The 17500-nt window shown below is 38.1% G+C and overlaps 1 protein-coding gene across 5 annotated transcripts in view; it reads right to left on the reverse strand.

Annotated features, from left to right (window-relative positions):
- Positions 1-17500, reverse strand: part of LOC137646987 (septin-9-like) — a 195452-nt gene that overhangs the window by 10940 nt on the left and 167012 nt on the right. For all 5 annotated transcript variants that reach the window (XM_068380067.1, XM_068380064.1, XM_068380065.1 and 2 more), the window contains 3 exons: positions 16500-16600; positions 13137-13274; positions 7722-7815 (listed from right to left, as the gene is read on the reverse strand). In XM_068380067.1, coding sequence (XP_068236168.1) covers positions 7722-7815; positions 13137-13274; positions 16500-16600 — 333 coding nt within the window. The remainder of the gene's footprint in view (positions 1-7721; positions 7816-13136; positions 13275-16499; positions 16601-17500) is intronic.

Consider the following 17500-nt stretch of genomic DNA (forward strand, 5'->3'; position numbering starts at 1 on the left):
ATAGCGAGGATGGCGAACTCGTTTAAGGGGGGGTCATCTACCGCCGGGTTCTGAGTTTTCGCCACGAAGGAAGGAACAAATTTGAAGCCCAACTCCTTCTATCTGTGAGAATGGGAGACATCCACTGAGAGCCCGTGAAGCTCACCTACCCTCTTGGCTGAGGCCAGGGCGAGGAGGAACCCCATCTTCAGGGTTAGTTCTCTGTTGGTAACTTTGTTTCAGAGGCTCGAATGGAGGCTTCATAGGGGCGTTTAGGACTTTGATGATGTCCCACACGGGAGCATTGAGGGTCCTGGGGGGGCAGGACCGATCGAACCTTTTTACCAGCATTGAGAGGTGCTTGGAGGAACGTAGGTTCAAGCCCTTGAGGAGGAATACCTGGCCCAGGGCAGCTCGGAATCCCTTTACTGCTTGTACTGATATGCCCTGGTCGAGTCGCAGGTGTAACAGGAACTCCGCGATGACCGGGATCGAGGCCTTGAGGGGCTGTATGCCCTCTTTGTCACACCATTTACCAAAGGTTGCCCAACTCGACTGGTATATGGCTCTCGATGAATGTCTGAGAATCAAGGTCATCTGGGAGGCTGCCTTCTTGGAGTACCCTTCCCTTTTTGGCAAACACTGTATAGTCTCCATGCGTGAAGGGGGAGGTTTTGGAGTCCTCTGGAACCTGGTGGGGTTTCCTCAGAAGATCTCGACATAGGGGCAGGGGCCACAGAGGTTCCCTAGCCAAGTAACTCAGGTTCGTGAACCACTCCTTTTCGGGCCACCACGGGGCTATTAGAGTCATCCTTGCCTGCTTCGCCCCCCAAAGAGGGTTGAAGGTCTGTCTCAAACGGGAAAATAGAGGGAAGGCGTCGACGCTGTCCCACAGGCATTGAAACGCATCTTCCAGAGCTGGTGCTGGGACTGGTACTGGGGAACAGAAGACCGGCAGCTTCGCGTTCAGCCTTGTTGCAAAGAAGTCCAGGCATGGTGACCCCCACTTTTCTAGCACTGCCCTTGCCACCTTCAGGTGGGGAGACCATTCCCCCGGACAACACTTGACCCCTCCTGCTGAGACCATCCGCGACTACGTTCCTTTTTCCTGGGATGTACCTGGCTTTCAGAGAGATTGCATTGCCATTGGCCCAGGATAGGATCTTTACCATCAGGTTGTGGATCTGGTGGGAGCATAGGCCTCCCTGTTTCATGACGTAGGCTTCTCCCCACTAACGAACTCCCCAAGAAGACGAGAGCCTTCTGTTCTGCCAGCAGCTTAGGTTCGTTTATGTGGAGGGTTTGCTCCTCTGAGGACCCCTAACCTTCGGCTTTTTTTTCCGGCAGGTGGGATCCTCATCCCTACCGGGATGCGTCTGTGAACAGAAGGACTTCCGGAGGGGGATCAAGGAGTGAAACTCCCGCTCGATTGTTCTTTGGTTCATATCACCACTTGGTTGACTGGGATGGGGAAAGCTTTAGGGGTGGATACTACCTTGCTAGGGCCTGTACCTCTTTCAGGTTCCACTGGCATTGTCGCTCATCAGAGCTACCCTTCTCCCCATTAACGAACTCCCCAAGATGACGAGAGCCTTCTGTTCTGCCAGCAGCTCAAGTTTGTTTATGTGGAGGGTCTGCTCCTCTGAGGACCCCCGACCTTCGGCTGTTTTGTCCGGCAGGTGGGATCCTCATCCCTCCATGGATGTGTCCGTGAAAAGAAGGACTTCCGGAAGGGGATCAAGGAGTGAAACTCCCGCTCCAACCACCACTTGGTTGACTGGGATAGGGAAAGCTTTGGGGGTGCATACTACATTGATAGGGCCTGTACCTCTTTCAGGTCCCACTGGGCTGGGCGCAGCATCAACCTTCACTCGGGAACGAGCAACTGGTGGCCTACCAGCCTCTGACCCTCCTTGAACGATGCCCGTTTTTCCTTGAAGAAGGTTTTTGGCATGCTTTCCAGATTCCCGATCCTCTCCTTCGTCAGGAAGCCCTGGCTTACACGGAGCATATCTCCAACCCCAGGTACACGGTCCTCGTAGTTGAGGAGGGTCGTGACTTCTCCCAGTTGAACACTACCCTCAGTTTCGTGCAGAAGATCACTAACTCGTCCCTCTGCTCTGACAACTGTTTTCTGGACCCTGATAGAAGTAACCAGTCATCCAGATACCTCAATGGTCTCATCCCTCTCCTGTGGGCCAACTGAGAGACCAGGGAGAAGACCCTGGTGAAGACCTGAAGAGCGGTCGACTGGCCAAAGCAGAGGGTACAGAACTGGAAGACTGCTTCTCCCCACTTGAACCTGAGGAACTTCCTCCTGGACATGTGCACTGGAATCTGGAAATATACATCTTTGAGGCTCATCTGCTGGCTGAGCCACGCAATTCTGGAGCAAGCGCTCGCAGTTGGAGATTACGGCATGTAATGTACCCACAACCTTCTCTTGTTGGGGAGCCGGTTGGGGGCGGCAGAAGAGGGACTGCAGGCCACGCCGAGCGGTGGATTGACAGCCATGTTGGCCGAATCCCGGTGGGAGTGCTTAATAAGCTTCTGGCTGGACAGGCCAACGCATCGTCGATTAAGTGGTTTGGGTCCCATGGTTCCCACGTGGAGCTACTAGAGCATCTTCCAACAGTCCAATCTCCCTTCTGAGGGGGTTCTGCGTCGCTCTCCATCTCCTCGGCTCCGCATCGGGGCTTGAGCGGGGACCGTAGGAGCGAGATCTAGAAAGGTGACGCCCCTTTACATGGTCCTCAACCCGGGAATGGATCCCTTAGTGGGGACCTTAACGGGGTCCTGGGAGTGCCCGAGAGGGCTTCTTTGTCACACGGGGCCTGGTCAGCATACGAACACCTTTGAGAGGGCGATGATGATACCTTTCCATGTGCGGAGAGCAGCTCCACCTTCCACTGAGGGACCGAGGAGCCACTTGTGGGTGGTGGGTAACAGGTCTCCATGCCGAGCAGAGAGGAGGATTGGCGGGTCCTATGACCCACTGGGTCCGGGAACCCTCGCGCCTCCATCAGCAGGAAGGTGGAATTGTCCACGTGGCTACCGCTGAGCGAAGATAAGTTTATCCCCTGACTGGGGATAAAAGTCATCCGCTGAGTAGGGATAAACGTCATCCGCTGAGTGGGTATAGAGGTCGTCCGCTGAGCGTGGATAAACGTCATCCACTGAGCGGGTATAAGGGTCGTCCGCTGAATGGGTATCGGGGTCGTCCACTAGGCGGGGTTAAGGATCATCCGCTGGGCGAAGATAAGCGTCATCCACTGAGCGGGTATAGGGGTAATCTGCTGAGCGTGGATAAGGGTCATAGTAACCGATGTGGTAATGTCCCTGACCGGTGATAGTCAGTCCGGGTCTCGGGTCTTGCTCAAACTTGTCAGTTCCCCAAAGCGCGGCAACCCCACCATCCTTATGCGCCAAGGATAGGAGTGTTTGAGGGGAGCCTACAGAACCATCTGTCGAAGCATCAGTGGCCATCGAGCACATGTATATATGTTAGTCTTTTGGGCATTGTCCCTCTTGAAAAGGCAAAGTCACTGTCCCTTGCCTCTGCCAATACTGAGACCTTTAAAGCCCTTAACACTTGACAATGATGTATATCAGGTCACAACTGAAGCAAAACAAATGGCGGTTGAGGTCCACGTCACTGTAAGGAGGACAAACTTACCGTACATGAGAAAAGTATTGTCTAAACACACTTACGTAGTTAAAACATATATACCTGAGTATATATAAATATATATATATATATATATATATATATATATATATATATATATATATATATATATATACATATAAATATATATATATATATATATATATATATATATATATATATATATATATATATATATATATATATGTGTATATATATATATATATATATATATATATATATATATATATATATATATATATATATATATATACATATATATATATGTATATATATATATATATATATATGTATATATATATATATATATATATATATATATATATATATATATATATATATATATATATATATATAAACATATAATCTATATATATATATATATATATATATATATATATATACCTGCACATGAAAAAGGAAATGTCCCGATATAAGGTTACAGTAAAGAAGACATACTTGACGTACATGAGAAAAGTATTATCAAAACACATTTACGTACCTAAAACGTATATACCTATGTATATATACACAAAACATATAACACAATTATACACCTGCACATGAAAAGGAAACTGATCATATCAGAGAATCCTTTATCCAAAGTGACGTCTTGATCGCCACTAATCATAAATAATGAAAGTCATTGATGTACAGACGTTGCTACAACCTTCAATCAAGGAAAACGAAAACATTAATACTTCTTAATCATTCCTTCTTCATGCATGACTAAGTATGAAGCATATGTTCCACAGCACGTCCCTGCACCAGAACATCTGGGATGATGTTACTGGTATAAAGGGGACAACGGTCTCAGTAACAGACTGAGACTAGCACTAACTCACCTTGGTCCCCGCCCTGGGCGGGGATAGGGGAAGATCCAGAACACTTGGAGGGAAAATATCTCTCTAAAGAAGACCTGTTTTTCCTTGTTCTTCTTGCTCCCTTCCATGCCAGACTGATCCCTTGACCCCACGAGAAGAGATCGGCTCCTGGGAGCCGCATAGATCGTCATCCCCTGATCGGGTGTCTACCCACTCTGGACAGAGGCCGCACCGGCGGACGGAGGGAAAAAAGATGGGAGGCCTATCTGCCCTCAGTACTCCCGCTACAGCTGGGAATGTGGAGGCGGTATCCCAGCCATATATGGGGAAGCGCGAGGATCTGAACAGTCCCGGTACCTCCTCTTCCACCGTGAGCATCTCTGCAGACAAAGGAGTCCCCGAGACACTGGGTACTGTCGAGCGCAACTATTAAGACGAAACCCACAACCTTCTATGAGGCCAATCTGTCCCTCTTCAACTTCTTTGTGGCCATTCTGGTCCATTGGTCATGGCTCCAAACCACACACACACTCAGCATACACGTGTCGGTCCGGGAACACACATGGCCCCAACACGAAGTACACAACCCATGGGGATCGACATCCATGTGGGACAAAAAAGCTGCACACAGTTTACCAGTAACATCTGGGCAACGACGTTGCACTCTCACAGATTCCATGATGGAAATCAAGGACCACGAGATCCAACGAGAAACGCACTAAGAACAGGAAAAACTCTTACGAACATAAGCGAGACGAGAACGTGTGTAATTCAACACAGCCAGAGTAAGAAATGGCTAATGGCAACCTAAAATGGTCGACCGAAGCGTTATCCTAGTCATTCTAGGTAAACAAGAGAGGTCAGGTATGTGTAGGTAAGAAGGGAGGTTCGGGGTGCCCTGTAGGGGGGGGGGGGAATTTCTGGCCGGAAAGAAGACGATAAGAGTAAACTCCTAATTATATGGGACGTGGTTGTTCGTGTCAGAATAAATATATATATATGTATCATCATCATCATCATCTCCTCCTACACCTATTGACGCAAAGGGCCTCGATTAGATTTCGCCAGTCGTCTTTATCTTGAGCTTTTAATTTAATACTTCTCCATTCATCATCTCCTACTTTGCGCTTCATTGTTGTCAGCCATGTAGGCCTGGGTCTTCCAACTCTTCTAGTGCCTTGTGGAGCCCAGCTGAACGTTTGGTGAACTATTCTCTCTTGGGGAGTGCGAAGAGCAAACCCAAACCATCTCCATCTACCCCTCATCATGATCTCATCCACATATAGCACTTGAGTAATCTCTCTTATAGTTTCATTTCTGATCCTATCCTGCCATTCAACTTCCAATATCCTTCTGATGGATTTGTTCTCAAATCTACTAAATCAATTGGAGATTGTTTCATTGTCATACCATGACTCGTGTTCATAGAGTAGCACCGATCTCACTAATTTGATATATATAGTCTGATTTTCATATGTAATTTCAGGCGATTGAATTTCCAAATTTTACTTAACCTAGCCATTGTCTGATTTGCTTTTTTCAATCTTTCACTAAACTCTAATTCTAAAGACCCTGTATTGGATATCATAGTTCCTAAATACTTAAATGATTCTACCTCATTAATCCTTTCTCCTTCTATTGGTACCGTTCTCATCATCTCTGTCCTTATTTATCTTCAGCCTAAGCTCGTGTGATATTTCATGCATTCTGGTAAACAAGCATTGCAAATCCTGTGGTGTTCTGCTAACAAGGACAACATCATCAGCATACTCTAGGTCTGCTAAATTCCTATCACCAATCCAGTCCAATCCTTCTCCACCATCTCTGACTGTTCTACACATTACAAAATCCATGAGGAGTATAGACAACATAGGTGACAAAACACTCCCTTGGAGTACTCCGCTGTTCACTGGAAATTCATTTGATAAGACTCCATTAACATTAACTTTGCACTTGCTATGCTCATGAACAGACTTAATCAAATTTACATATTTAAGAGGAATTCCATAATAACGCAGGACTCTCCACAAAATTGGCCACTGCACACTATTAAAGGCTTTTTCATAGTCCACAAATACCATCAAAATGGGATCTCTATATTCTACGCATTGTTGTACATCATGTCTCAAAATTAAAATTTGGTCGGTGCAACTTCTGCCTTTTCTAAATCCTGCTTTTTAATATCTTAGCTTTTCATCAGTCCTTCTCTCCGGCCTCTTTTAGAGTAAGCATATTATATATTTTCATAACAACTGACATAAGCATTATGCGTCTGTAATTATTGCAATCAGTCAGGCCACCTTTTTTGATATTTTAACCAACACTCCTAACTCCCATTCATCAGGTTTAACTTCTTCATGCCTCATTCTACAAAATAATCTTGTAAATAGTCTGGGAGTTACTTCATTTTCGCCCAGTATCATCTCGGGAGTTATTCCATCGTATCTCGGGGCTTTTCAGCTCTTTAGTCTTTTTAGGATAACTTCGATTTCAAACACAGTGAATTCATTCATGGGCACACACACACACACACACACACACACACACACACACATATATATATATATATATATATATATATATATATATATATATATATATATATATATATATATATATATACATATATATATATATATATATATATATATATATATATATGTATATATATATATATATATATATATATATATATATATATATATATATATATATATATATATATATATATATATATATATACTAAAAAAATCGTCAATGATGCATCAGCTGCATTTTGCTAATCTTTTGGTTACATTTTCCTTCATCCTACTGTGTTTTTCATATAAGTCTTAAGAATGAAATTTTAGTCTAGTAAGGCCTTTTGGATGTGCATCATAAGTCTACATACACGATTCATATTTAGAAAATAATGAATGTAAAAAAATCTTTTTGTTAAATTAAAGAGAAATCGTAGATGTGTTGAATGTCAAAGTCAGTCTCCGCAGTGAATTCTTTTGCCTGCACATTATTTCATTTCATATCGAAGGCCGAAAGCTTAATCCAGTAATACTTGAACTTTTTACAGTATTATGTTACTGCTTTGTAAGGTCCTAATGAAAATATTCTTGGAACGTTGACACGAGTGTATGGATATTCTGTCAAACAAATGAAATATTTTCTTAAGAGTAGCATGTCCATGAAGAAGAGAAGATTGCTTGCTAAAACTTCACCTCCTTCCATTCCCTCACCTCTATTGTTAGCGTGTCGGCCTTGGCAATAACGGGAACCACATTAGCTATCTTGTCTAATCGCTGTAGCACTTCGATGTCCAGAGAACTTAATCTGAAAAATAAAATCAAACATTGAAATCTCTCTCTCTCTCTCTCTCTCTCTCTCTCTCTCTCTCTCTCTCTCTCTCTCTCTCTCTCTCTCTCTCTCTCTCCAATAGAAAGGAAGTAATTCAAAAGTATGCCAAGAAAATTATTTCTGCTTTGGTTATTTACCACCACTCAGAATTTATAGAGTTTGTTAATACAGAGCTTCGCCCAAAATGTTACTAATATCTAAACATAAAAACAATGTCGGTGACATTAAATAAGAATGTTCACCATCCTAAGGTCACCTGAATAAACTCCTTTGGACATTGCACAAACTAAAAAAAACTAAATGGCCAAAGTCTGTTACAAACTCTCCGTCTCAAGGCCCAAGAGCAGTTACTGACCAAGAAATATTCTTTTCATTACGTCCAATCGAACAAAGGTCATTTCCGCTCACTTTTATTATATAGAGGATGCCTGACATGACTCATATCCTTATTTCAAAGGGCACTGGATCTCATCCTTTAAGAATTCAGAACTGCCTAGCGGTGACCTACATCTCTCTCTCTCTCTCTCTCTCTCTCTCTCTCTCTCTCTCTCTCTCTCTCTCTCTCTCTCTCATTTTTTACAGAAAAAATGAGAAAGCATAATATTGTGAGAAAGATAGGAAAATGGGTAAAAGAATTCCTGCAAAACAGAAAACAGATAGTGGTTGCAAATGACGAGAAATCAGATGAAGATCAGGTAATATCTGGCGTGCCACAAGGTACGGTATTAGCTGCACTGCTGTTTGTTACTATGATCTCAGACATAGACTGTGATGTTAAAAACTCTGTAGTGAGAAGTTTCGCCGATGACACAAGAATAAGTAGAGAAATTACTTGTGATGAAGATAGGAACTCACTACAAAGAGATCTAAACAAAATATATGAATGGGCGGAGATAAATAGGATGGTATTTAACTCCGATAAATTTGAATCAATAAATTACGGAAACAGAGAAGGAATGGTATACGCATACAAAGGACCTAATAACGAGACAATCACAAACAAGGAAGCAATTAAAGACCTTGGTGTAATGTTAAATAGGAATATGTTATGCAACAACCAAATAGCAACACTGTTGGCTAAATGTAAATCAAAAATGGGAATGTTATTCAGACACTTTAAAACAAGAAAAGCTGAACACATGATTATACTTTACAAAACTTATGTACGTAGTACACTCGAGTACTGCAATGTTATATGGTACCCACACTACCAAAAGGATATTGCACAAATAGAGAGTGTACAAAGGTCCTATACTGCTAGAATAGAAGAAGTTAAGGACCTTGACTACTGGGAAAGACTGCAATTTTTAGAACTATACAGTCTAAAAACTAAAAAAAGAGAAGAGAACGCTACATGATAATACAAGCATAGAAGCAAATAGAAGGAATTACTGAAAACATCACGGAGCTAAAAATATCAGAAAGAGCAAGCTGAGGTAGATTAATAGTGTCAAAAACTATACCAGGAAAACTAAGGAAGGCGCACAGGACATTAATCCACTACGCACCAGCATCGATAATGCAGCGACTATTTAATGCGCTGCCAGCTCATCTAAGAAACATATCAGGAGTGAGCGTAGATGTGTTTAAGAATAAGCTCGATAAATACCTAAGATGCATCCCAGACCACCCAAAACTGGAAGATGCAAAATTCACTGGAAGATGCATTAGCAACTCTCTGGTGGATATACGAGGTGCCTCACACTGAGGGACCTGGGGGAACCCAAACATAGAATAAGGCAATAAGGCTCTCTCTCTCTCTCTCTCTCTCTCTCTCTCTCTCTCTATATATATATATATATATATATATATATATATATATACATATATATATGTATATGTATATATATATATATGAATATGAATACAGTATATATGTATATATATATATATATATATATATATATATATATATATATATATATATATATATATATATATATATATATATATATATATCACATATGCAATCAAAGATATACAGTAAGTTTTGTAAGAAAATACAACTTTCTATTCATTATAAAATGTGCGTTTTTCATAGCCATTGTTCTCCTAAACCATCTCATGATGTTTATAGTTATTCTTAGAATAATTTTCAGGCTTGCAATTCACCGTACTGTAAAATTATATTAATCCATAAACATTAACATCCATATGCATAGTCATATATATTTTACCTTAAATATTTTCCTCTTTTAGAGCGATAGGTGTCATGAGGTGTTTCCCTTCAGTTTTCTCATCAAGTAATAAGCGGATGAAGTTATTAGTCCACGCCCTGTTCAAGAGGCTTTTGTATTCTGCATTTATGTGGCCTCGTTCGATCCAAAACTATCGATCACAAGTTCATCCAGAAGTAAATAGGGACCAGCATTTGGTGGCATCAAGAACAAGGGCCCGGGGCTAGCAATCTCACCCTTAAAGGCTTTCAAGGAGAACAAAATGTTCATGTCTAGAAATAAGAACACCACTAGTATGGCACACAAATGGTCCTGGTCAGGCTCAGTAGACAACAACCAGAGAGAGGCCAGAAAGCTAAACTCTCCAGCCCTCACCATTTCAAGGAGAATATAAATATATATATATATATATATATATATATATATATATATATATATATATATATATATATATATATATATATATATGTGTGTGTGTGTGTGTGTGTGTGTGTGTGTGTGTGTGTGTGTGTGTGTGTGTATGCATGCATGAAAATAAAAAATCCAATTTGAACTGAATTAAATGCATATTCGGTGGCAATACGGTATTAAATGCTATTCTTTTGGTGAAAACATGAAATCCACGGCCCTCATCCTCGAATACTAAGCATATACAACTGTCACCTCTTCTTGGTGCCTTACAAAATCTTCTCAAAATATAAACTTTAAAAACTAAAGTTATTCTACCACGAACATAAAAACCAAACCAGGAAGGGTAAAGTAAACCGCTTCTTACATTATTATTATCATCATTATTATTATTATTATTATTATTATTATTATTATTATTATTATTATTATTATTAGCTATGCTACTACCGTAGTTGGAAAAGTATGATGGTATTAATGCCTACAGGCTCCAACAGGGAAAATAGCCCGATGAGGAAAGGAAATAAGGTAATAAATAAACTTTTTGAGAAGTAATGAACAATTAGAATAAAACATTTCAAGAACAGTAACAACATTAAGACAGATCTTTCATATAAAAACTATAAAAAGAGACTTATGTTAGCCTGTTTAACATAAAAACATTTGCTGAAAGTTTGAACTTTTGAAGTTCCATCGATTCAACTACCCGATTAGGAATATCATTCCACAACTTGGTCACAGCAGGAATAAAGCTTCTAGAATATTGCGTAGTATTGAGTCTCATGATGGAGAAGACCTGACTATTAGAATTAACTGCATACCTAGCATTACGAACAGGATGGTACTGTCCGGAAAGATTTGAATGTAAAGAACGGTCTGAATTATGAAAACTCTTATGCAACATGCATAACGAACTAAATGAACAATTGCGCCACAGATTAATATTTAGATCAGGGATAAGAAATTTAATAGACCGTAAGTTCCTGTCCAACAAATTAGGATGAGAATCAGCAGCTGAAGACAAGACAGGAGAACAACACTCGGAACAAGGTAGAATGAAAGAATAAAAACGCTCCTTCAGAATAGATTGATCACTTAAAATCTTAAAAGACTTTCTCAATAAGCCCTTTTTTTATGCAATTGAAGAAGACACAAACCTAATGTGTTTCTCAAAAGTAAATTTGGTGTCGAAAATCACACCTAAAACTTTAAGAGTTAAAGAAACATTATCAATGCTGAGATCCAGATGTTGAGGGGCCACGGTCCTTGACCTACTTACAATCATACTTTGAGTTTTGTTAGGATTCAACTCCATACCCAATAATTTGCACCATGCACAAATTTTAGCTAGATCTCTATCAAGGGATTCAGCAACCCAAGATATACATTCAGGAGATGGGATTGATGCAAAGAGCGTGGCATCATCTGCATATGCCACAAGCTTGCTTTCTAGGCCAAAGCACATATCATGTGTACATAATATGAAAAGTAATGGGCCACAACACTACCCTGTGGAACACCAGATATAACATTTCTGTACTCACTATGGTGCCCTTCAACAATTCTTCGCTATCTATTACTTAATAATTCAAAAACGATGCTACGAAAAGACCCACCCGCTCCCATCTATTTGAGTTTAAAAAACAAAGGCTTCATGATTAACACAGTCAAAGGCAGCACTAAAATCAAGGCCAATAATACGAACTTCCTGGCCACAATCAAGGGAATTCTGTATAACACTGGAGATTGTAAGAAGGGCATCACATGCCCCAAGGCCTTTAAGCCAAATTACAAACTAGGGAACAGATCATTACCATCAGCAAACCTATTTAGACGCTTTGCCGAAAGACGTTCAAGAACATTAGATATTATAGGATTTATGGAAATTGGGCAGTAATCATTCACATAGTGGAGTAACGTTACCAATTCTCCAACAAGTGCTAAAAGCTCCTCTTCTTGATATCTTGCGCAAAATAACAGACAACTTTGAAGAAAAGAAATCTGCAGTCTTTATAAAGAAAAAAACAAGAAAAAATCTGCAGTCTTTATAAAGAAAAAAAAAGCAAAGGAAAAACACCAATTTGGTCTACTCCCCTACTAGCACCAAGATCCATCAACAGAGCTTTAATATGTTGAAATCATAAAGCCTCAGGAAAACGAAAATGAGGAAGATCAAGTTTCTCATTACTCAGGTTACTGCCAAAACACATCAGCCAAAAGAGTTGCCTTTATTTTAAGTAAAGGAGGAACTAATGCATCTACACCAAAACAATGCAGATTTAAGGTAGTCCACCACTTATGTTCTTGGGTTCTCCCTAAAAGGGTTTCTTTTATGGATAAAATATATTCCTTTTCAGTTGAGACATAAACTCTTTGAGCAAGAGCTCTAATCTGAGTATAGTTATTCCAAGTCGAATCTGATCTGTTTCCCTTCCAAACATGGTAGGCCTCCTGCTTTTCCAAATACGCCCATCTGCAATCATCATTGAACCATGATCTATCTATCCTAACAATCTAACCATCAGATGGGTAAGACTGTGTATGTATAGTACAAGTCAAAGTTGGACACTCCGGTTAAGCAGAAATAATCCTCTTCCCGAATGCTAATAGAACTCTAGATACTTTAATATATATCTGAATTATATGAAATTTACTATTCACTATCAGTATATCTATGGCAAGACAAGTAGCGTAAACAGTCCAATAACTTACGAGTGCCCCGTTGGCGGAATGAAATAGAGACAGCAGTGAACTCTGGAATCCGCGATGTGGATCGGTCGGTCGATCTTCACCTCTTCCTGAAGGTACTTGGCATACTGACTCTCAATAAAGGACACGATTGGTTCCCAGCTGTTCAAAAATATGATGATAATAATAATAATAATAATAATAATAATAATAATAATAATAATAATAATAATAATAATAATAATAATAATAATAATAATAATAATAATATGACGAAAATTATCATAATGATTCTATAATATAGCAAGGCTAAAGAATTTTCCATAAACATTGTCTTAACATGAATTATGCAACAATGTATGCTATTATCATTCAACGTTTATCAATGTGAAACGTTATTCTATCCAATTTCCTAAACAGATCTGATCAATACTATATAATTAAAATGTTAGTGATAAATAAGATGATTAACAAATTATATTTACATAAGGAAAGAGTACCGCTACTATCGCAATTAAAATGAGAGAGGTGTGAAGAAAAGCTTGAAGTAAAAAGATGAACATGATAAAAAAAGTACTTTTGATATCTGCATAAACATGCGAACAGGACAAACATTTTTATAATGAGCTCCGAGAGAAAGTGAGAAATGTGCAAATTAGTTATTTTGAGTTCCACATTGAACAGAAAACATAACTTTCCATACATGACCAAAATGCAACCCTAAAATCTACATGAAATAGTAATATGTAACATAACTGTATTCCGGTAATACATAAAAAGCTAAAAATCTGACAAAAACAGTATTTGGTTGCTACAATGTAATTCCGAACTCTGTACTAAATGAGAAGAATGACTAAAAGCAGCATGTTCACATTCACATAAAAAAAAAAAAAACATGACAAACATACAATTCTAAATCTGGATTAATTGGGAAACAAACAGTTTTTATCTCTGTTTCTATCTCTGTATAATCCAGTGTAATTTAGAAAAACAAATTGTGTGTATTTGTGTGATGAGACCTCGTCACCAAAAAACAGTCGTTACGATATAATGCTGTGCCAATAAATAACCAATCTCTCTCTCTCTCTCTCTCTCTCTCTCTCTCTCTCTCTCTCTGTATATATATATATATATATATACATTTGTGTGTATAGTATTTGTACAGTATATATATATATATATATATACTGTATATATATGAATATATAAATATATATATATATATATATATATAATATATATATATGTATATATATATATATATATATACTGTATATATATATAAATATATATATATATATATATTTATATATATATATATATACAGTATATATATATATATATATATATGTGTGTGTGTTGTGTGTGTAGGCTATATACAGTATTTATATATATATATGTGTGTGATATACTGTAGTTTTGTTACAAAAACACGGGACTTTCATACATTAAAATGTTGAGTCAAAAATAATTTTGATGATTGAATCCACACCTGTCTCATGAGTAAAGATCCAATGGGAGATTCCTATATGGGAAGTACCTCTGTCTGGACCATATCACTATTTGCCCCGTTTTCAAAACTGGTATTAAATTTTGACAATTCAACTATCAATAGAAATAAAGAATTGATTCTGAATCTGTTGTATAGATTCCTGTTGAAATAAGGTTATCTACAATGTACTTGAAATCAAAATTAATCCTTCTCCATCATGATAGCAGATTGGTAGATTTTGACCATGAGGGCTATTTACAATAAACGTTCGGGGTTAATTCTAATCTCTCTGTCTAAGTCTGATATCAGTTCGGTTTCGACTCTGCGGTTTAGGCCCAAAACCCTGGCCAAGACAAAAGCACTTATCATAAAACAGAAATTCCTCCTCTTTTGGGTCCTTATTCCTGTGAGTGGTTTGTCATACTCTGCTGATTTTTTCATTAGCTGGTTAATTACAATGATATGGTCAGATGTTAAATAGCCACTCTTGGTTGATTAAAGTCTAGCTGTTTTTCTATTCTGCCTGAACTTATTGTACGGTTATTTTCTAGGTCTTTTGTGTCTCTCTTTCTAGGAATTTGTATAATGATAAAGTTTTTCCAAGCTTTAGGTAAAGAGCATTCTTGTAGACATTTTCTGTAAAGTTCAGAGAGTTTTATTACTATAAAAATCTCATCCATCTACTATTGAATAAACTGTCAGGGCCATCTTCTGCTATTTTGCCTCTTTTCATTGATTTTTATTGCTTGATTTAATTCCCCTACCGTTACTTTTGGTACAGGCTCAGGTGTTTCATTACATCTTCTGGAAAAAGATATTTCTAATACCATAAATCCTTTGCAGGTTCTATCAATCCATCTCTTTTGTTGATAATATTTCCATTTTCATCCTTGGAAGCTAATACATGTCAGTGTCCTGTTCCGAGTCTTCTTTTCAGTCAATTTGACGCCAATTGGTAAAATACTACATATGAGTCCCATGCAGAAAACAAATTACACAAGAGTCTCTGTTTAAAGATTCTAGAAGCTTCGTAAAATCTTATAGAGAATTCATATAAGGATTCATACAGTTGATAAAAGATTTTCAGTAATCCTCAAATACCCGATTGAATTACTCTTATAAAGAATTTTTATAATACGTAGGTCTTGTTTCACATAGAAGTCTACGAGATTATTTTCACCGTTACAGTCTGCGTGAATACAAAATCTCTACCAGATAGTAGGCTATATGCGCTATAGCCAATATATTTGAGAAATTGAAGGACTGGAGATTGTCAGGAGAAGGAAAAGAATAAAATCACTATCCCGGATCGAGGAAGATTTCGAACAAAGAAAAGATTACACTCGTATGGAAATTTTAAAGTTAAAGACAAATCCATCCAGTTAAAATAGTTCCAGGAGCTGGAATAATAATACTAAACAGACATTTTGGCACCTGTATTGCCACTATACTGTCTATTGAAAGTCTCCCTTAAAGCCAAATATTGGGAACCGAGACTTTCTTGGATAGTCAAGTTAGCCAAGGTCATGGTAGGCCTACAGCTTTGAAGAAATTCAAGATCTTTTTATTGCTTTTCGAGACGCCTAACGATTGGGCAATATCTGATCTGTCAGCCGATATCGATTAGGATTTGATAAATAATAGAGAACAGTTATTAGAGAAAATGAAATTTCAAAATCTATGCAAAGGTTTTATGGCGTGACAAACGTGATTATTCACGTTTGTCACCTCATAATTTTTCTATCACCATAACGACGTAATTCTAATAATAGTTTCAATAGCCGAGCGCAGATCAAATCAGTGACAGATAAAACAGTCCACTCTCAGTTTTACAAAACTTTTCTTTATTACTCTAATTCCCTGTGTCGAAGAGAAAGTCAAAAAGAGCTACTTACCAGTTCTCGTTATTTACATGATCACCGAACCCTGGCGTATCCGTTACTGTCAGATTAAGTCTAACTCCTCCTTCGACTAATGGCCCAGTTATGCTCTTCACCTGCATCAAAAATATTTCAATCATTAGATATCATAGCGCACACAAACACGCTTATAAATAATTACACCGCACAATCATTCATATATATATATATATATATATGTGTGTGTGTGTGTGTGTGTCTGTACAGTATATATATATATATATATATATGTGTGTGTGTGTGTGTGTACAGTATATATATACATATATATATATATATATTTATATATATATATGTGTGTGTACAGTATATATATATATATATATATACTGTATACACACATACATATATATATATATATATATGTGTGTATGTATATATATACTGTATATATATATATATATATATATGAATGAGTGTGTGGATGTGTGAATACATGCATACACTTTATTTGTTTGTTGAATTAATTCATTACAATAACCATACAAGAAATGACATAGTTCTTACGAATAGATTTCGGCATTATGCGAATTCTATTGTCTATTGGAAATTAGCAGGAATTCTGAGCATGGAAAAATTTTTAATCATCGTTGCACATTTATATTTAGATATAAGTTGGTATATCCTGTAAAATATCAAAGCAGATACATATCAATTGAAAACTTGTTCCAAATTCAGCTGGTATAATTCCATAAGATTTTATATTTTCAGTAACAGTTAGGGTTTTTATAGACATACCTGGCCATTTCTCTGGAGTTTATTCAAGATCAATGTATAGTTAGTTATATAAAGTATATGTATGGCCATTGAATTATATAGATCAACCTATAAATGCCCTTCATGGTAATGAATTGGAAATAAAATTCTTAAACAGAGGTGAAATGTTTCTGTAAAGATTCTAACACAAAATATCTTCTATAACAAGCTCATGATGTTAATTACACATTTCAGATCTTGGTGTGTTGAGTTAGTTCAAT

This window comes from Palaemon carinicauda, chromosome 9 (genome assembly GCF_036898095.1).
Source record: "Palaemon carinicauda isolate YSFRI2023 chromosome 9, ASM3689809v2, whole genome shotgun sequence".
NCBI classification, from domain to species: Eukaryota; Metazoa; Arthropoda; class Malacostraca; order Decapoda; family Palaemonidae; genus Palaemon; species Palaemon carinicauda.